The sequence below is a fragment of the Musa acuminata genome, chromosome BXJ2-6 (genome assembly GCF_036884655.1).
Source record: "Musa acuminata AAA Group cultivar baxijiao chromosome BXJ2-6, Cavendish_Baxijiao_AAA, whole genome shotgun sequence".
Taxonomy (NCBI): domain Eukaryota; kingdom Viridiplantae; phylum Streptophyta; class Magnoliopsida; order Zingiberales; family Musaceae; genus Musa; species Musa acuminata.
This window is the reverse complement of record NC_088343.1, coordinates 2,286,635-2,306,533: the sequence shown is the minus strand read 5'-3', so window position 1 is coordinate 2,306,533 and position 19,899 is coordinate 2,286,635. Positions and strand designations below refer to the sequence as shown.

The window sequence follows — 19,899 nt, the reverse complement described above, 5'->3', positions numbered from 1 at the left end:
GAATATGCTAAGCTTCATGATGTAAGAAGAATCAGAAAAGTACAAATCCAACATTGACTGTCCTTCAAAAGCAGTATAATTCTTAGGATATTCTTGCATACTTTTTCCAAGAGAATCTTCTTTAAAACCCATGTGAATTGTAGCATTGATCTGATCTGCAAAACTACTGATGCATTCATAACCCCCATTGGATTCATAACACTAGTAGCTGAACTAATAATACACTCTGTTGAGCCATTGCTTGATCATTACCTCGCTGTACTCCTCCTCTTCATGGCCAGCAAAGAAACCAAAGGCATCTCCATCAGCAGCAGTCTCCGATGAAGAAATAAACTCTCTAAAAGCCTACCCACAAACAAGCTTATAACGTTTTCCATAAATTGATATATTGAGACTCGTGAGAGGTCCAAAATCCTAAAGGACGGACAGTTTGTGAATGGAATAAAATGTTTCTACTAATTAGTTATCTTTCGTATTCTAATCTTAATATTTTAAAAGATTATATTGACATTCATATAATTACGAAAGTGAAACATCTAGATCCATTTACCTTAATATCATCGGTTTTACTAACGAAAATATAAAATAATAATTTTAATATTCTAATTGATGGTAACGGATGACGTTGATGATGGCAGACGACATTGTCATTGAGAGCTACGGATGACTATTATATACGAGGAGAGCGACAACGAGATATGAGAGCTGTTTGACAACTACATCAACGTCACGTAGATGCAGAGTGACGAAATGATCGTTTAGTAATTACGTAAACATTAATGTAGATGCAGAGTAGCCCTCACATTTTACTATCGCTCTCCTCATCCACAGTAACAATTACGCAAACATCAACGTAGATGCAGAGTAGTCGGTATTGTTGTCCGTCACCACCGATGTTATCTATCATCATCAACTAGAACGTTAAAATTATCTTTTTATCTTTTGTTTTCGTATTTTCCTTAATAAAATCGATGATATTAGAATAAATAAACTAAAATATTTTTTTAATAATAAAATAATATAATTTTTTTTTAAATATAAAGAATCTAAATACTAAATATTATTAACGGTAAGGATAATAAAGAATTTGGACTCCCTCGAAGTTTGCACCTTCACCATCTAATTAATGTGAAATAAATAATAAATACCAATAATAATTGTATATGGTAGATTTAGTTATATTATATTAAATCTAGTCATTTTTTTTAATCAGCAAGTGAAAAAGGTTCAATCTTTTAATAAAAATAAAAAAAAATTAATAATTAGCCCCTCGCTGCTTTATAATAAGCTCCTCGCCCGTCGGTCGCCTCCCCCGCTGCTGCTGCTGCTCCAGCACTCGTTTGTCGGCCTCTTGCTCGCCTCCTGTCTGCTTTCGCGCGGCGCTGAGAACGGTGGTGGTGGAAGAAGGGAAGGGGACAGAATTCGACGGTCATGGCGGGAACGGGTGTGTTCGCGGAGATCATCGACGAGGAGGTCTACAAGTACTATGCCGACGGGGAGTGGAAGAAGTCCGCCTCCGGGAAGTCTGTTTCCATCATCAATCCCACCACCAGGACGCCTCAGTACAAGGTCCAAGGTGATGGAATTCTTTGTCCCTAGTTCTCGAAGCTGCTTGTTTGGAGCAGAAATTTTAGTTCTTTTAGCTTTTTCTTCTTCTTCGGTGGGTGATCTGGTTGTGTTCGATTAGAGGGGGGAAAAAAAAGTGATCTTTATGTGTTATAATAACCAACAACGTTCGGAATCCCTGGAAACTCTTCCAATTTTCTGATGTAATTTAAGCCTTTTGGTATTCGGAGACTGGAAATTCACCAAGAAATGGAATCTTTACTGGAGTTTTCGCCTAAAAATTTGATCTTTTTTGGGGGATCAGGGCTGTAATTTGTCAGTACAGATTCATACGATTTAGGATGCATGCTGTCAAGGCGGCGGCGAGAACATCGCCTGCAATGAACGCGGAGTGATCCCAGTCATCGAGGGCATCCTCGAGATCAAGGGGATATTGAAGACCATGACTGCTCACAGCTTCATTTTCCGAGTTTGTTTCAGCTACTCATGCTCTCAGTTCCTCATCAGCCCTGCCAGCCCTTCGTTGCTACCCTCACTACCGCCGCCACTCGAATCTTTCTTCTATGACCTTCGAAACAAAGAGCTGTTGTTTCAAGCTTTAGTTGAACTCTTTTTCCCTCTCGATGAAATATAGAGATAATTGGCCCATCTAATTGTGCTTTAATTCAAGCTTTGATGATGAGGTTTTTAACGTGTGTTCTTGTTCTTTTTCTTTTACTGTTGATTTGCCGGGTGCTTGAACCAGCATGTACGCAAGAGGAGGTGAACAAAGTGATGGATGCTGCAAAGGCAGCACAAAAGTTGTGGGCGCGGACGCCGCTGTGGAAACGGGCGGAGTTTCTCCACAAGGCGGCTGCGATCCTCAAAGAGCACAAGAACCCCATAGCCGAGTGCCTTGTCAAAGAGATCGCCAAGCCTGCAAAGGATGCTGTCACTGAGGTAGTAGACTAACTTGATGCTTCTCATGGCTACTTAACCACCCTTTTTTATTTATTGCCGTGTATCTATCGATCTTGGTTTAATTTTTGTTGAGTGGCTAATATGAAGGTGGTAAGGTCAGGGGATCTGATATCATACACCGCAGAGGATGGAGTTAGGATTCTCGGAGAGGGCAAGCTCCTGGTCTCGGACAGTTTTCCTGGTAATGAGCGCAGCAAGTACTGCCTCAGTTCCAAGGTGATCGTCTTTATTTTCTTTCTTGTTCTTGTTGGTGTTCGTAACTATTCAGCAATGAGAAGGAACAAGACATAATGCAAGGACATCTTTAACAAAACTTGTCCTGATATAGGTTGTAAGCAGAAGGGAACAGGTTGACCAATTTGAGTTTTTCACCTTCATGAAGTTGAATATGTTTGAAACGATTTTAGTAACCAAAGTTGGCTATACAACAGTTGATGATTTGAATCAATCTCCTAGTCCTTAGTGTATCATCCATAAAGAAATGCAGTAAAAGTTGCTAGGAAAATAAAAAAGTTCCTTGGACTTCAAAAATAAATGTAGATGAGGAGAACATAATTTTGCATGTGTATTGATCAAATATCATTGTTATGATTTTCTTTGTTTAGGATGATTATATTTGAAAAGGGAATCACGGTGGGTGTAAAAATTGGAAGAATTATAGGAAATACTTAGGAAAGCTTTTTGTTGTTTTTGTATATGGTTAATTATTGGCTGTATCGATCTTTCTATTCAGTTTGTTAAATACCTTATCTACAAACTCTTGTACTTCCTTGAATAAATCAGGATATTCTTCTTCCTACTTTGGTCATGGTAACTTGAAAACTCGGGCTAATTATAGATTATCTTTTGTAGTTATATCTCTTTAGCATTCCGGTCCTTATACTTAAAAAAATTATATTGAAATTTCTATAACTATGAAAGTGAAACATCTAGCTCCATTTACCCTAACGTCGTCGGTGTTATCGACGAAAGCAAGAAAACGACGGGCAAAATAATAATTTCAACATTCCAGATACGTTTTTGGTGGTAGCAGACAATGGCATCGCTGTGGGACACGGGTGGCTGTTATGGATGAGGGAGAGCGATAGTGTGAGGTGAGGCGAAGGGAGAGGAGGAAGAGGACGATGCAGATGTCGACGCTCTGCATCTATCGATGTTGCTCGGCAACTGCAACGATGCCGACACATATACAGAGCGACGACGTCTGTATTTCATTTGCATTGGCGCCGATGTAGATGTTGAGCAGTCCTTTCATCACTTTGCATCTACGTTAGGCCTACACAGTTGTAGAGCGTCGACATCTGTATCATCCTCTTCCTCCTCTCTTTGTCTCACCTCTCATCGTCACTCTTCCTCCTCATCCACAACAGCCACCTACGGCCTCCAATGGCGCCATCGTCTACCACCACCAAAAACATAATTGAGACGTTAGAAATTATTCTTTTGTCCATTGATTTTGTGTTTCTATCGGTAAAACCGACGACGTTACGATAAATGGAGTTAGATGGTTTCACTTTTATAACTATAGGGATTCCAATGTAAATTTTTTAAGTCTAGAGACTAAGATGCTAAAGAGGTCTAACTACAGGGGGTAATGTATAATTAGCCCTGAAAACTCTATAGTTGCTTCGTTATTCTAGATCGCCAATTGTTTCTTCAATCTAAGTTGACTTACTATTTTCTTCTGATTCTCAAACTAGAGAGATATTTCACTTTGTACATATAACATATAAAAAAGTTTTTTTGAGAAATACTAGAAAGAGCATTTTCATTAGTTGAATGGGCAAGAAACTATAGGGGTCACCTTACCCTATGCAACCTTTGATACATGGATGTGCAATTATAGCATCCTTGATTATATATATTTAATCTTGCATATAACTTGAAGATGTGATGCAATAGAAAGTTGTCATAAAAAGGACGTATCCAATGCATGAGACTCCCGCTGATGTGAGGTTTGGGAAGGATCAATATATGCACCTTTACACTTAAATATAGCGAGACTATTTTTATGACTCAAATCATGTTTTCCCAAGTACCAAAGAGCAATCTTACCGGCGTACCAAGGCACACCCCCCTCATAGAAAGCTATCATTTATTGCAAAATCACAGAAGTGCTGTCTTCACCTTAAGGTGAGTTGCAATGAACAGCCATTTTCCGAAGTTCTGCACCTGCAATGGATCAAACGCTAGTAAACACATTTCATATAAGGAACAAAATTTCAAAATCAACGGGAAAAACACAAAAAAATATCTACTACAACAGGACAATTGCAGTAAATATGGATAAAAGATGATATGGAGATCTTCAACCCGAAGCTCTCCGAACTGAGCTACAACTGCGATTTCATATAATCTACATTAGGAAATATACTGCAATCTGATTTTGAGTTTGTTTTGTTCTAGATCCCTCTTGGTGTTGTGTTAGCTATCCCTCCTTTCAACTATCCTGTAAACTTAGCAGTCTCCAAAATTGCCCCTGCATTAATTGCCGGCAATGCCCTCGTGCTCAAGCCTCCTACTCAGGTATGTAAATTAAATCTAAATGCTCCACTTATACAATGAGCAAGATATTCTCAAAATTCATGTCTTTGATCTTGGAAATTGTATGAAACAACTTTTATCCGTCCTTTGGTGGCCAGGGTGCAGTGGCTGCTCTTCACATGATACACTGTTTTCACCTTGCTGGTTTTCCGAAAGGCCTGATCAGCTGTGTCACTGGCAAAGGATCTGAAATAGGCGATTTTTTAACGATGCACCCTGGAGTAAATTGTATAAGGTAATAGCATACCTGGAGGTACTATCTTACAAGGTTGTATCTTTTTATGCCTTGTTCGTCTCCTAAAGGCCATGATTATAAAAATTATTTGCTTCTTATAACAGCTTTACTGGAGGTGATACTGGGATTGCCATTTCAAAGAAAGCTGGAATGATCCCTTTGCAGATGGAACTTGGTGGCAAAGACGCGTGCATCGTGCTTGAAGATGCTGATCTTGACTTGGTTACCGCAAATATAGTGAAAGGAGGTTACTCTTACAGGTCTTGTAACAGAGTCCCATATAAATATTTACTGAGATCGACTTTTATATGATTTCTTTAACTTCTCGTCTCTATTATCTGCGGGGGGATTTAGATAGAGATTTAGAAGAGATGAGTACACTTTCACATTGCGGTTTTAGTTTGATGTGGAATTTATTTCAGCCGAATGTGAATTGTTTTTACTTTTGTCCATCACAGTGGTCAAAGATGTACAGCAGTCAAAGTAGTTCTAATCATGGAATCAGTAGCTGATGCTGTTGTAGAGAAGGTGAAAGCTAAAATGGCAAATCTAACTATTGGTCCACCAGAGGAGAACTGTGACATCACTCCAGTTGTGTCGGAATCTTCTGCAAATTTTATACAAGGTTTGGTTATGGATGCCAAGCAGAAAGGAGCCACATTTTGCCAGGAGTACCGGAGGGAAGGAAATCTCATTTGGCCATTGCTACTCGATCATGTCAGACCTGATATGAGGATTGCTTGGGAGGAACCGTTTGGACCTGTGCTGCCTGTGATTAGAATCAGCTCTGTCGAGGAAGGTATTCATCATTGTAATGCCAGCAACTTTGGCCTCCAGGTAATGCTGTTTCGAGATCCTATCGACACCAAATTAGTTCTAAGCGTACTTCATTCAGAGTGAAATGTACAAGAATCATAGATTTTTTTTAGTGCATTCCAAAAACAATGGCCATAGTCTAGTAGATTGCTATATCAAATTAATTAGATATCATATACTTACTTTAGTGCATTCCTAGATTTTAGTTTAGCTAAATTGTAGTCGATGTATTTGTCGTAGGGATGTGTGTTCACAAAGGACATCAACAAAGCGATAATGATCAGTGATGCTATGGAGACAGGAACAGTTCAGATAAATTCGGCACCAGCTCGAGGACCTGACCATTTCCCTTTCCAGGTAATATGCAACTCTTTTGATGTTGGAGTTAACATAAAGTAGTCGATTGTGGTGGTATCTTTGATTTCTGCAGGGTTTGAAAGAAAGCGGCATTGGATCGCAAGGCATAACTAACAGCATCAATATGATGACAAAGATAAAGAGCACGGTTATTAACTTGCCATCTCCATCTTACACCATCGGTTGAAAGATCTCATAGACTAGTTTAGATGTTCGATAAGCAGTGAGAAAGACTAATAAATCGGTTTGGGTTGAAAGATCTTGTGGAGTAGTCCACATGTTAAATAAGCTTGAGAAAGTTGTGTGTGCTGTGAAAGCTCGATTGTGCTCAATTCTTAGTTTTAATCTGAAATGAAAAAGATTGTAGGACAGCATCAATATCAGATTCCAATACGGTTGGATGGTGGTTTTTGTTCTTGCATTTCCTATTTCTACTCTACTCTAGTCTTCTATTATGAACCTATTTGGTCATATTTTGACAATCCATTCATTTTTCAAAATGTTGAGAGGGGTTCAAAATTTTATTTAACATATTAGTTAGTTTAACTAAGATTTTGATAGATGATCATAAGATAACTAAGATTTTCATCATCTATCTATCCTTCATAAAAAACAAAAAACACTTAATCTAACGACCTAAGCTCTTTCTTCAAAAACAAAAATATATCGGTAAAAGAAAGATTGATGTCTCTAAAAACACTGGATAACGAAAATCCTACATGTAATATAAATGAAAACCCAATCCAAAAAATTATAACAATGATCGATGAAAAGTCTGTTACCGAGCTGACTTACATATGTGCATGCTTTGGTTTAGAATAAAACTTTGGTTTAGAATAAAACAAACATTGGGGAAAAGTAATCAGACGAGTATTAATTTGTCATAGCTTTCTACTCAGATAAATTAGTTCTTTTACAAGCCAAAGCTGTAAGGAGAAGGGAAAAGAAGAGAAGAGAGCTGACCATAATCTCCTCGGTTCGGTTCTCGTTTGGCAAAAAAGAAAACCAAAAACTATGAGAACAGCAATTTCATTTGTGCCATCATATCCTGAACGGAATAATACTCAGCAACCTCTGTTTCTTCACTTTGGATCTTTCTTGTTGTTTTACATTGGTCATCTCCTGGAACTCGTTTTGGCCACCATTTGATTCTTTAGACTTCTTTGCCTTCTTCCTCTTGCCTTGACAGTACTCCTCATTCCTGAGATAGTTTATGGATTAAATGACACCAAAATCCATGGGAAGAAAAATAAATAATGGCACTTAGAGCAATTGGTAATGTTGGTGTTATAAACAATAATTTGTCATTGGCAGTAGTAAGAAGGAGAATCTAACCTCTTGTGCAAGCCAAAGATTTCCAGTTCAGATAATCTATGTACACGTAGGTACTATAAACACTACAATATAGAGAGAAGTATTTTTCAAGATGAATTTGGCAACAGATAATTGGCATAATAACTATAGCAGAAGATTGCCATCTCAAGGCTGGTGCTTGGTCACGGAATGGCAGAATCTCATGGTAAGCCATGCAATCCTTGTCGCATTAAGCTTTGTGTAAGAAAATTGTCCTAACTGGTAAGCCATTTCTTACAGCATAGATATGAACCAAATGAGGATGCACCCATGCCAGTCAAACTGTGGGGCTTTTTCCCTAGTGAGCTTTATGTTATACCAACGCATGCCAAAAAAAAAAAACAAAGCCTTAGTGAAACATCAACCAAATAATAGAATATAAATGGCTTGACATGCTGGCAAACAAGCATAAGAGTTGGCCGTCCAGCTGCAGTAGTAGCTTTAATTTTATCAATTATGGGCTTTGAAAGCAGTACTAGTACCATTTATCTCCATAGCCATGACACAGTACAAGTAACTTACCATTCATCCACCACATAATCAATCCTGCTACTTCTTGAACTTTTAAGTCCGTGTACTTCGAACTCTGGTGATTCCAGGTGATACCATCTGGCAACTGCATAATAAAAGAAAGCATTAATCAATGTGTAAAATTTAAGGTGAAGTAACAAAGATCATGAATCCAAACAAAAAATACAAGAAAAAAGGGAGGCAATTCAACAAATATTTGAAATGTAGATGGTACCAGTTTTTTTGTTCAAGCCCCTCATGAGTAGTTTCATAATATTATGCTGAAGGAGCCCATTGTCATCTAAAATTGTGTCTCTTGAGTTGCACTGATAATCTGTGGAGCTGGAACACCATCTTGATTGCTCAGGATGATCATGTGTTCGATCTTTACCATTGTCCCCGCCAATTCCTCCAGTTGATATATTCAAAGATTCACTGTTACAGTAACTATCATTCCTCATACTGCAGGTACTTATGTTTTTCTTGAAACTAGCACGAGAATGCTTTCGACCAGAACACTCAGAAAGTACAACATTTTTAACAATCTCAGAGGTTGATGTGCCCTGATCATTCACGCTAACATCATCAGGTACAGCTTTTTTTTGCAAGCTTGTCATAATTGAAAGCCGCTTTTTTCTTCTGTTTCTTTTCCTGATTTTATCTGCACTCAACAAAGAAAGAAACAGTTGTTTGCGGCCAAAATAGATTCCATTTAGTGAATGTTTTACATGTTTTTTTGGCTTTAGTCCTGTTTGGGATTTCATTATGTCAAGAACTTCCTTCTCAACAAAACCACTTGAACATCCCTTTAATACATTAGTCATTCCAGATTCCTCCAGTTTAAGGTCTCCCCCATTGCACTGTGTGTTAGTTGAGCACCTCTTGCTCTCATTACCAATCTGGATATGCAAACAAGAGGAAAAGTTTAGATTGTACACACAAGAATCAGGAATGAAGAAAGGGAAACCCACCTGATGTTCCACGGAAGTTTTATCATGTGATGCCATCTGCATGAATCCCAACTGGTTTAAAAGTTTGAGAGGATTTTTATCTGCAGGTACGTTACTTGTTCCATTTTTGCTAAGTGCATCATTATTCTGATAAATTGCAATTGCAACATCATCATTCTACATGCCAAAACAAACCAAGGTCAACAAAGAGTAATATGTTCCCTGAAAAAGCACTTGCATCAGATCTGATAGATAATGCTGAAATTACCTCGTGCATATTGATTTGCTTGAGAATCTTCTCATGATGTTGCTGAGGAGAAGAGTCTGAGCAGGAAGCATTATTTGGCACAGAGAGGAGCACATCTGACTTCACCTCTTCGTTCCAATCATTAGAAAGAAGACATTTTCCACTGTTAGTTTGATCACTTTCAGAGGTGACAGTGGCATCATTTACATGGGTAACCATAACAACAAAATCCTTGTCCCGTGCAGGTTCGATTGAATCTTCAATCAACCTCTGTTGAATAATCTGGGAAACAGGCATCATGAACTCTTTTGAAGATGCTGCATCCGCTGATTTTTTCCCTTGCTGCAATGCATTTGACATAATATCACTATTTGCTCGCAATAATGCAGCTTCTCTCCCTAGCAACTGGCTGTCACTCTGGGGAGCTACATTTTCATTTTGTATGTTGTTGTCATTTTCTCGCAAAAATGCTACTCCAGGTAACTGGGAATCTGATGAAGTACCTATTCCAGAATCAGGATGACAATCAGTAATAGGATAACTTTTAAGTATGGCAGAACTAGATTCCAAGGTGCTTAGTTTCCCATCCACCAAACAATTTAGAACTGCTCCCTTTATAACTAAGGCTGAGTGAGGAATTAATTTCTTCCCAGGAGGATTAGTAGAAACACAATCTTTTTTAATCATCTCTGATGATTTCTTCACTATAGAACTCCTATCACGGACATAAAATAGCATGTAGGCCTTCTGCTCTAGGACAGTCTTCTCACTAACCTGGTAAACCTGCAATCGTATTTTTGAAAGAATCAACATGAGAACCAACTAAAATAATACAAGCATGAACAAGCCAAACTTTCAGTTGCTCAGACAAAGTCACAGTAAAAGCAATTCAGATGACTCATAATTAAGTATTTTCTCTTTTCTGCTTAACACATATAACCTAAGGATATGATTTGGTTTTATCATAATATCTTCCAAGTTCCATTTTGAAGGAAGGGTATCTTTCCCCTTGCCCCCTTCTATTGGTGTCTTTGATCATATTGTATTGTGAGGTGCATTGGCACATGAGCAGAGCATGGTGTAATAGATATCCAAGAGAATTCCTACCAGGACCTGTGATCATAATAAATCCATTACACATTATTCATGCAACCTTAAAATCTAAATTTTCAGCTTGTATATATTATTATTGATGATTTTATTAAGAAGTCAAGATTCAACGATTTACTGATAAAATATAATAACATAAACATAACATGATAACAAACAAAGCAAAACATACACTAAACCTGGTTATCATCAAGAGAATGCCACATGCCACTAGAGGTACAAACATAACAATAATAATGACCAGATTCGGTACTCCAGCCAGCATGCACCAAAACTCCATAAAGGGTGTATTTCAAATCATCTTCCTGAAAAGATTGATGAGGCAAAGAATCAGATGTTTACATACATCAGAATGTTCAAGATGAAAGGCTGACTAATTTTAATGAATTTACACACATGTGGATCACTGATGAAAGGTTTTAAATCAAGAGTGAGATCAAAATCCACTTTTGTGTCAATCTTCTGTCCAGGAAACAAAGAATCAAAACGTTTAAGATGAATAGTGAGAACATAAGGGGCCTTGTGAATGGTGAGCTGTTTGAGGGCCCTAACTTTCTCTTTGCAGTTTTGACACTGGTACTGTCTTTCCCCTCCATCTAATTGTTCCACAGCAGTAAAATGTTTTAGTGCTTTCCATAAAGAATCAACCTTTGCTATTTCGAGACTCAAATCCAGGAACGGATCAAATTTATTGGAAGAATAGGAACATTGCATGCACTTAACCTGCAATAGAGCATTCAAGATTCACTGACAGGTCTATATTCTGTAAAAATTGCAGGTACATAGACAGAAGGTTTATATGAGCAACCTGACTTCTCAGTCGGCCACCAAATATCTTGTGTACCAAACTTTTTTCATAAGCAGTAGGGGACTCACTAGGGACTCCAGATGGTAAACAGCATTTGTGCATGGACTCAAGCAAGCTAACCATGTACTCATGTGCATCTTCTTGTCTAGAATTACGAAAATTGCGAGATATGCCTGATCAGCTGGTTAAGGTTTGCAACTTTAAGTTACAGTAGCACTACTTGTTAACTCACTACATAACCTTTCTAGATTTAAATTCATCATTTTCAGTGGCAGCAAAAAAATATTTGTTAAAGGGCTGCAAGAAAAGGTAAAATTATTTTGTGTACAAATAAGGATACAACGTAAGTTCTTGACAAGAGTAGAAGGTGACAATATCTTCCCAGTTGACTGTAGGGCAATCATGACGTGGTTCTGAATGGCACACATTGCACAAAATCCAGCTATCTGACCTACAAAGGCAAATTCAGAGCTGAAATCAATAAAAAATAAACAAAAATAGGAATTCGAATGTATTCTAAATCTGGTCTGTGTAAACATATATATAGTGCAGATGAAAATATTAATCAGGCTATTTTCTACAAACTGATATTCTTTTCCCTGAACTGATTAGACAAACAAGAAATTTTCCACAAAAATACAAGTTAATGATATACATGCAAACATTAATGCTGGTGCTAAAAAATGAACGAAAAAAGGAAAGAGGATAGAGAAAAAAACTCACAAGAAATTTGATGTTTCCCACTTTGTAGATATGCAGCAAAAGGCTCAGTGTATGTCAGGCATTGAAGGACTGAATTAAGAAAACAAGTGTTGCCAAGATTGGCCAATCCAGCACCCTGTAAATTATAAGATTTTCACGCTTTTACTCGGGATGTTACAATCTCAAAACCATAGTATGTGATTGTAAAAGCAAAGGAAACAGACTAACAGCCAATCTGGGAGGTTTACATAAAAGTAAGAGATAATGTAAAGAAGGAAACTATTAGACTACAACTGTTTCCCATCAGATAAACGAATAGACCGCCCAATCAAGCGGTAGGTACCATACAATCAAGAATGACGCTCCCCAAAATTACAAGATCAACAACTTCTGAATCCCGAATCGGCAGTATACCAAAAACTGCACTTACAATATTACGAAACCTGATCCTAGAGCTGAGCTCGGGGTCCATTTCATGCTCATAGGCCTCCACACCATCCGATCTCCTCCCCAGTGACGGCGCCGAAACCGCGGGAGGATCCCGATTGCACGCCGAGGGCCTGGGAGTTTCCGAATCGGGGTTCAGGGTTTCAAGATAGAAAGCCCCATTGGACGATGGTGAGAAGAATTTACGGGCAGGGTGGAACTCGATCCTCCTCTGGATCACCGTCGCGTCGGCGTCGCAGCCATCCGGCTTTTTCGCCTCCACCAGATCGTCTGCCATTGGGGACGAGACGAGATCGAGGCGATCGGGGTTTCCACCCTCGGGTATTGGCGATCGGGGCCGCGAGATCGAGACGAGGGTTTCGGCGGAGCGCCCCTCTCTCTCGCGCTCTGTCTCTCACAAAGATTGGCCGCGAAAGAGGACGCGGAGTTATGGGGTTGGGTGTGAATATAAAACCCCGGCGTGCGGTTTCAAATCCAACGGTGGCAGCTTGCGATATCACGACGAAGGAGAGATCGAGGCCCTTGGTTGGTGGGCAGGATGGTAGCGACTCCTCTCGGGTGGGACCCACTGAAAGGAGGAAGCGGTTGGCGATTGAGGCGGGTGGGAGAATTGGAACTATCGGCCTGTTGTGCCCACGTGTTTAATTCCGCATATGGTGAGCGAGAGATGACGTCGACATTGCGCGCATCTGTGTTGGACACCACATCACCCCTGAATCATTTCACGGCCGATTCTTCCAAATCTCGTTAGGTGCTTGATCCCTTCCATGACCGACGGCGCGGCTCTGCTCCGCTCCCTCGTCATCCTGATCCTCCCAGTCCTCTCCCTGCAGCCTACGTCCGAAGCGTACACCAGCAGCGTTCAAGAGGACGACAAGAGAGTCACCGTCTGTTGGACTTTTGTCTCCCAACTCTATGTCCAGCGCGGCACGGAGCAATAAGAGAAGCGGCACCATGAATGCTGGCTTCGCAGAACACTGTCGCCGACACCATGAACGCCGGCTTCGCCCACCTGTAGATCAGCTCCAAGAAGTCCAATGCTGAATGCAGTTGACACAAACACACAGTAGCGATGAAAGGAGTTAAGGACACTACTACAGACATTGACTCACTCGAGCTTTCAAGCGACAACACAGAAGAAATGCTCGAGTTGCAGATCGCCTTATTTGAATGGAAGCTCTACTTAATCGGACTCTGACACTCTAAATTCAAACAGAACACCAAGAAATCAAAGCTGATGAAAAGAATCATGCCGAAGATTGCTTCAGAGCCTCGAGTTCCTCGTAGAATACTTGCTTGAACAGCGGCATGTTCTCCGGCTCCATGGCCACCGCCAGCGACAGCCCCCCCTCCACGCCGGAGTCGTGCATGATGTACACCAATCCACTGAACTGCAGCGTCGCGCGCACCATGATCGCCGGCTTCCCCCACCCGAAGTCAGCCTCATAAATAGGCAGCCCCAGCCAGCTGATCACCCAGAGATCGGTGCCGGGAATCACCCATAAGCCCTTCTGCAGGCCTCTCACGTCTCGTTGCAGCTCCAAGTAGTCTATCAGCGACCTTATGTAGTCGTCATTTAGTCGAACAGTTGCGTCGTTGATCTTGTCGGCCCCGAACTCCAGCGAATTGGACAGGATCTCCCCGGCTTTTGCAACCGCCGATGTTCTAAAGATGCCATTGCCCACAAAGCCTGCGGGAAGCGGCGGCTTGACGCGGGTACGTGCGTCAGCCGTCATGTAGAGCCTCGTCTCTTGGTCGCCCCCCAGCTTGCGCGCTTTGCATGCTGACCGCCATACGTGAGCCGTCACTGCTTTGAAGGTGGAGAGACCTTTCTTTCCGCCTCCGCTGCCCTTGAGGAGATGCAGCTGTTCTTTCGATAGCTTAAGAATGGCGGTATCGAAAGGGGTCTTGCCGGTGGACGGCTTGGCTGCTGGCTTTTGAATGTACTCGACGTAGTCGAAGAGGACGGTCGGCGGTGACCGGGCACGGAGGAGGGTTCGGTCGAGGGAGGGAGGGGCAGAGACGTTGATGCCTCGGGCGATGTCGGACCATGAATTGACGAAGTGAAGCGCGCCGAGCCCGTCGGCGGCAGTGTGATGCACTGCTACGCCCAAGCACACGCCACCGCACTTGAAGAGGATCACCTGCAGTAGATTTGCTTGAGGTTTTAGCCGATCCCGTGGACATGGAGAACAATCGACAAGAAAAATGACAAAAAATTAAGGGGGGAAGATCACCTGAACCATGACAAGGGGGCAAGGAGCATTGCCGGACTCCACGGATGGCACCAGCATCTGCCTTATCGTATCCGAAGGAGCGAAGTCGTCAAGGACGTCGTCCATGGCGGAGGCGGACCGGGCGACCATGAAGAGGGCGCCCTCCCCGGTGCACTGGATCTCGACCCTGCCGGCTGGGTCCAGCCCGATCCGGCCGGCCAGGGGGTAGAACGGCACCAGAACCTTGGCCAGCGCCGCCTTCAGCGCCTCTACGGCGAAGGAGAAACCTCCGATCGGTCGGGCGGCGCTGGCGGGGTAGAAGTAGACGGTGGGGGTGTGGGAGCGAGCCACCAGTAGGTCCAGGTTGGAGAGCCAGATGCTGTGTGTTGGGGTCTCCTCGGCCGGAACCACCATACCTGATTCAATGGTCTCCATCACTGTCTCTGTCTCTGTCTCTGTCTCTCTCTCTCTCTCTCTCTCTCTCTCTCTCTCTCTGTCAGGCACAGGCACAATTGCAGACGATCACAGAAGCAGCAGCAGTAGAAATAAATGACTGCTTTGGATACCGTTTCTTTTTAGGTGATCGTAGTGCAGTGCAGTAAATTTCATGGCGATTTCGTAGCAGAGATGCAAACAGGGAGTCGATGAGTAACAAGGACAGCATCTTCCTGCCCAATGATTCCGGACATGGCGTTTCCTGCTGCTTCGTCTCCCACGTAAGAATGGGAGGAGCTCCTCTCGTGTTTCGTGGCACCGCCATGACCCCACTGAGATGCTTGCAGAGGATCCAAATTCGTAACTGGTAGCAGCCATCTGTGTCAGCGACAAATCTGATCATATAAGATTTCATCAATTTTGACTACGAAAACGATGAACTCAATATAATATTCAAAATTGGGTTGAGTTCGGACGGCACTGATAGATATTATATTCAAATTTTCAACCATCTATATATACAACACATTGGTATCCATCTCTTAAGTCAAGAATTGATTGATCGAACTACACGCTGATTCGAAGTCAATTAGGTTTTTTTTAATATTTGTCTTAGTTTAATTTCGATTAAGGACTTATTTGTTTGATTTTAAGAATATTGAATCATACAAGACTACATCACATTCTCAACAAATGTCTCTAATACTAAGCTTTCGATTTAACATATTCGGATGTAGCTTAAAAGATTATATAGTCTTTTTATAGTGGGTTATTTGGATCGTTATTACGAGGGAATTATAAGTTTATCCCAAACCCAATCAAATTTATGTTATATCAAATTTGAGATTTTATAATGTTTAGTTGATTCGCTTAACCTTATCATTATAGTTTAATTGTTAACCTTATGTCAATTATGTGTTGGTCATAAAAATATCTACTTCACGAGGGTGTTGCCTAGTGACATTGATGTATTGTTTACAATGTGAGATATCGTCACACGTAATACAAATGAACCATACGATGTGAAGATATTGATCATCATTGAAAAATTGACTACATCTACACCCCTCTATCAATATAATTCTCTATAAAAATAAAAAATATAATTCAACTTTTTTCTCTTGTAATTATAAGTATATATTTATTTATTTGATAGAACAAAAGACAGAAGAAGAACAATTAGAATTCTTCATCTCTCTAAATTTAGTCAACAAATATTCTTCTTTTTTGACCTTTAAATTGTTCTATGTTGTCATCCTATTCTAATTGTATAGGATATGCTGTCCTCTAGGTATACTTATACTATCGTGATTCATAACTTCGATCGATTCCCCATTGTACGTTAGCCTTACACGGTGACTAATATAGCTATCGTACGTACATCCGCGGGTGAGTGGAACTTGAGTCTATCGACGACAAAAAGGGTTATAAAAGAGGAAGAAGACGTCGAAGTGGGGAGGAAGGTCACCAATGGCGATCACCTGTTGCTCCATCTGCGGTCCCCTCCCTTCCGTGCTGACGAAGCCCCTTCTTCCTCCCGGGAACCCTGGCGGGTGGAGCGGCTCCTTCGTTGCGGCTGCCCCTTCTGGACGCCTCCGGAAGGTTCCGGCGCTCCTTGTCAGAGCCTCGGTGGTCGATTCATCCGAGAGCTCTTCCAGCTTCGCCAAGCGCATGGAGCGCGCCTGGCTCATCTCTCAGGTACGCTTTGATTGCTTCTTCTCCCCATCCGTCTCTCCTTCGCTGCTCAATTTTGTTATCCTTTGCGATGCTAGGGCTAATGTTTAGGCCCTCTTTATTGGACAAAGGTGAGATTTTTCCCTCCTTTTGATGCTTGACTGATGAAATAGAGATTTTGTTGGGTTGGTGTTTGAATTTTAGCTTATTCCTTTGAGGTTCGTTGATAGACGTAGAGTATCCTCATTTGTGGCAATATACGTTGTCAAGATCAAAACTTCCCGATCTATATATCTCAATTGTTGAAACATTAGTAAGCGGAGACGAAGTTTCTGACACCACACAGGAATTAGGACGTATATGCTGGAATGTTTGCCTCAAAACCAGCATCATTGTATGTTGTGAATAGTAAGAGGCTTGTGGGCCATGATATGGTTACAATCTTATTTAAGATATGTAATCGCTACTAATACAGAGGACTATGACAATAAAGTGCTTATGTGGATTTATTTTTCTTGATAGTCGGTATGCAATTGAAATGTTGAATGATCTTAATTTTTCTTCATGTCTCTCTTGTAAATCTGAGGAATGCTATTCGTTAGTTGGGCTTCTAAATTCTGTGAATAACTCTAGTTGTGCTTCAACGTAGAAGAATCGAGCAGATCAATGTTTTTTTAGCTTCATTAAGTTCAGTCCTAATATAACAAAGAAATCAGTTATCAGATTCCTTAGGATTTATAGAACTATGAATCCATCTATAATGCTGCTCAACCAAAATGTTTTGCAAATTACTTTAAGTCATTGTTAGTTGTGGATTCTGTGATGTTCAGTATTAATAATTAGGTATTTACCTCTCAGACTTGTCCTAGCACGAGAGAAGTAACCTCACTGTTGTGCATTCAAGTTATTCATGTCAACCACTCTATTAACCCAGTTATTCAGTAAGTTAATGTTTACGAGCAGTTGTCTCTTCTACATATATGAGGGTTATAGGATGCCATTGAAGTTTGTAACCATCATCACTAGTAACATACTAACATGGCAGTGTCAGGTAACTAAAATGATTTCTTTGTTTCACTTATTGATAGTTGGTTATGGCCTCCTCATGACCGCTGAACACTGTCATGCCAAAATTTTTAAATGTTGGTCTAATACAGTAGCGCTGACTAGGAATTTGGTCAGATACTGTGAAAGCATGTCTTCATCAATGAAAATTTAAAAGTCCATCACGTAAAAAGGACTGGTGCAACCTTCATACTGTTTGTGGTTAACCCTAATGAACCATTGTAGCAAACTATTTGATGGGTTTCATTAAGTGGAACCTGAAATTTGTACTTGGGAAAACAAAAGGATTGTGAACTTTACGGCTTCTCTTAACAATTGAAATACAAATTTTCAGCTTGTTTTATACTCATGAAGAAAATAATATATTCTTCTGAGGATTTGGGAAGAGACGAGGCCCTGGTCTAGATCGAGAGTTTGATCTCCCATGTCAAAGGAGCAACTTGTTGTAGAAGTCCACCCTTGAGGATGTGAGAAAAGGATTAAATATTTTCTCATGAAAACAAATAGCCTGTTGTCTAGTTTTACTTGTTTGTTCGGTTTATGTTTTTCATAACTGCTAGGTGAGATGACAAACAATTGTGTATCATATCGTCTTGATGTAGAATTTACCTCTGATGTTAAGACACCTTGGTAAACATGTGTACCAGTCACAATATGGTCATTTTGCTGACATGGCTCAGCAAGAAATGTAGGCAAAGAGTTGCTAGGAGGATGATTGGAGCTCCTTCAGATGGATCATTTAAATAATTTCTATTGGGTTTCATGTTTGAGTCCTTAAAGAGTGGACAAGTCAATGTTGGAGCTGTGGTCGTATGTTCATTGCAATTATATGCAAGATCAGTGTCTGTGTTTTTATCTTGTCATATGGGAACTTGCTGTTTCCTTAATTGGTTCTGGTGATAGGCTTACAAGTCTAGGAATGCCATGTACAAATTGCTATCTTTTTAGCCTCTTGATCATGCTTCTTTAGTTCTGATTAGAACTTTTTTTAAAAAATGTATTAGTAGTTGCTCTTGTTTGTCAAGTGTTCTTCACACCCTCTGGAACAAGAAACATTGTTAGCAAGAATGCTTAAACAATCTTTCTTACTGTTTGCTTGTGTTCCTGATCTTGTCTAAATAGACTTCAATTTTTTACCTTTTGTTCATTTGGAAGTATAAGATTTTTGGAATGACCTAATTATCTTATTTGCATGTGCACATGGAGCAGCAGCCAACTCCAATTGCTTGTTCTTCTTGTGGATCAAATGGCTCTGTTGAATGCAAGTGGTGTGCTGGTACTGGCTTCTTTATCCTTGGCAATAAAATGCTATGTGAAGTGCCTTCTAGAAATACCACCTGTGTTATATGCATGGGAAAGGTAAATCTAATATGGTAAACATGATAAGCCTCACATTTTCTGGCAGACTAATATAGTGACAAACTAATATTGTGGTTTTCGTCCAGGGTTCTGCTTCTTGCCCTGATTGCAAAGGCACAGGCTTCCGTGCAAAATGGTTGGAGGAACCTCGGCCCCCCTCTGAATAGACCGCTCCCATCTATGTTCTATGATGATTTGTAGATAATATAATTTTGCTGACTGTTACAGAATCCAACTATAAAGCTTTTGCTGCAAGACTGGCTGCTTCAAATTGTTAACTAATGAGAAATTCTTTTTTTGATGGCACATCAAATATTCATCTAATCATTTCAAGTTCTCTGGTTAAGATCACACCTTTGTGCTAGCAGATATATGTTAGTAGATTCCTGTGCACTTGTTGATTTTTCTGAGACAACATGAACTCACCCCATTTGGATTTTTTATAAAAGAACTTGATGCTCCAGGTTACTTGCATGTTTGAAAAGGTTAAAGTTCTTGGCTATGCACTTTGACTGTTTATGCTAAAGCCTGATCTCAAGGAATGG

The 19,899-nt window shown here is 40.5% G+C and overlaps 4 protein-coding genes across 7 annotated transcripts; 2 read left to right on the top strand and 2 right to left on the bottom strand.

Moving 5' to 3' along the window:
- The first annotated feature begins 1,300 nt into the window (after nucleotides 1-1,300).
- Nucleotides 1,301-6,899, top strand: LOC135614227 (NADP-dependent glyceraldehyde-3-phosphate dehydrogenase-like). Its single transcript, XM_065111354.1, has 9 exons — nucleotides 1,301-1,576; nucleotides 2,312-2,505; nucleotides 2,614-2,742; nucleotides 4,933-5,052; nucleotides 5,169-5,305; nucleotides 5,410-5,565; nucleotides 5,764-6,142; nucleotides 6,362-6,478; nucleotides 6,552-6,899. Exons 1-9 carry the CDS (start codon nucleotides 1,432-1,434, stop codon nucleotides 6,663-6,665), a joined length of 1,491 nt encoding a protein of 496 aa, XP_064967426.1. The 5' UTR covers nucleotides 1,301-1,431; the 3' UTR covers nucleotides 6,666-6,899.
- On the bottom strand, nucleotides 4,478-13,043 carry LOC135614226 (uncharacterized). 3 transcript variants are annotated; one of them, XR_010487458.1, is made up of 12 exons: nucleotides 12,589-13,043; nucleotides 12,180-12,294; nucleotides 11,797-11,907; nucleotides 11,457-11,629; nucleotides 11,045-11,371; nucleotides 10,828-10,953; nucleotides 9,560-10,321; nucleotides 9,313-9,468; nucleotides 8,577-9,240; nucleotides 8,354-8,447; nucleotides 7,442-7,679; nucleotides 4,478-4,698 (listed from the first exon to the last, which is right to left on the bottom strand). XR_010487458.1 is itself a non-coding variant. In XM_065111353.1 (11 exons), the coding sequence occupies exons 1-11, from the start codon at nucleotides 12,880-12,882 to the stop codon at nucleotides 7,520-7,522; spliced, it is 2,982 nt and encodes a 993-aa protein (XP_064967425.1). In that variant the 5' UTR covers nucleotides 12,883-13,043; the 3' UTR covers nucleotides 7,327-7,519. The 3 variants fall into 3 exon arrangements, 1 of the variants encoding a protein (XP_064967425.1); XR_010487459.1 differs by lacking the exon at nucleotides 4,478-4,698 and adding an exon at nucleotides 6,028-6,161; XM_065111353.1 differs by lacking the exon at nucleotides 4,478-4,698 and having other exon boundaries at nucleotides 7,327-7,679.
- Nucleotides 13,044-13,634: 591 nt separating this feature from the next.
- LOC135614228 (putrescine hydroxycinnamoyltransferase 1-like) lies at nucleotides 13,635-15,360 on the bottom strand. The gene is made up of 2 exons (XM_065111355.1): nucleotides 14,843-15,360; nucleotides 13,635-14,749 (listed from the first exon to the last, which is right to left on the bottom strand). The coding sequence occupies exons 1-2, from the start codon at nucleotides 15,254-15,256 to the stop codon at nucleotides 13,853-13,855; spliced, it is 1,311 nt and encodes a 436-aa protein (XP_064967427.1). The 5' UTR covers nucleotides 15,257-15,360; the 3' UTR covers nucleotides 13,635-13,852.
- Nucleotides 15,361-16,700: 1,340 nt separating this feature from the next.
- LOC135614225 (protein BUNDLE SHEATH DEFECTIVE 2, chloroplastic-like) lies at nucleotides 16,701-19,705 on the top strand. 2 transcript variants are annotated; one of them, XM_065111352.1, is made up of 3 exons: nucleotides 16,701-16,954; nucleotides 19,208-19,354; nucleotides 19,441-19,705. In XM_065111352.1, the coding sequence occupies exons 1-3, from the start codon at nucleotides 16,727-16,729 to the stop codon at nucleotides 19,519-19,521; spliced, it is 456 nt and encodes a 151-aa protein (XP_064967424.1). In that variant the 5' UTR covers nucleotides 16,701-16,726; the 3' UTR covers nucleotides 19,522-19,705. The 2 variants fall into 2 exon arrangements, with proteins under 2 accessions (XP_064967424.1, XP_064967423.1); XM_065111351.1 differs by having other exon boundaries at nucleotides 16,704-16,954; nucleotides 19,205-19,354.
- Nucleotides 19,706-19,899: the final 194 nt, after the last annotated feature.

What these genes read in the sequence shown, in the direction of transcription:
- LOC135614226 (XM_065111353.1), bottom strand. Translation starts at nt 12,882, where the DNA reads ATGGCAGACGATCTGGTGGAGGCGAAAAAGCCGGATGGCTGCGACGCC. An exon ending in GGGCTTGAACAAAAAAACTG is followed by an intron (nt 8,448 to 8,576) that starts GTACCATCTACA and finishes TTTATTATGCAG; the next exon opens with TTGCCAGATGGTATCACCTG. An exon ending in GATTATGTGGTGGATGAATG is followed by an intron (nt 7,680 to 8,353) that starts GTAAGTTACTTG and finishes AAACTATCTCAG; the next exon opens with GAATGAGGAGTACTGTCAAG.
- LOC135614225 (XM_065111351.1), top strand. Translation starts at nt 16,727, where the DNA reads ATGGCGATCACCTGTTGCTCCATCTGCGGTCCCCTCCCTTCCGTGCTG. An exon ending in GCGCCTGGCTCATCTCTCAG is followed by an intron (nt 16,955 to 19,204) that starts GTACGCTTTGAT and finishes CACATGGAGCAG; the next exon opens with CAGCCAACTCCAATTGCTTG. An exon ending in GTGTTATATGCATGGGAAAG is followed by an intron (nt 19,355 to 19,440) that starts GTAAATCTAATA and finishes GTTTTCGTCCAG; the next exon opens with GGTTCTGCTTCTTGCCCTGA.
- LOC135614228 (XM_065111355.1), bottom strand. Translation starts at nt 15,256, where the DNA reads ATGGAGACCATTGAATCAGGTATGGTGGTTCCGGCCGAGGAGACCCCA. An exon ending in GCCCCCTTGTCATGGTTCAG is followed by an intron (nt 14,750 to 14,842) that starts GTGATCTTCCCC and finishes AATCTACTGCAG; the next exon opens with GTGATCCTCTTCAAGTGCGG.
- LOC135614227 (XM_065111354.1), top strand. Translation starts at nt 1,432, where the DNA reads ATGGCGGGAACGGGTGTGTTCGCGGAGATCATCGACGAGGAGGTCTAC. An exon ending in TGCTCAAGCCTCCTACTCAG is followed by an intron (nt 5,053 to 5,168) that starts GTATGTAAATTA and finishes TTTGGTGGCCAG; the next exon opens with GGTGCAGTGGCTGCTCTTCA. An exon ending in CCTGGAGTAAATTGTATAAG is followed by an intron (nt 5,306 to 5,409) that starts GTAATAGCATAC and finishes TTCTTATAACAG; the next exon opens with CTTTACTGGAGGTGATACTG.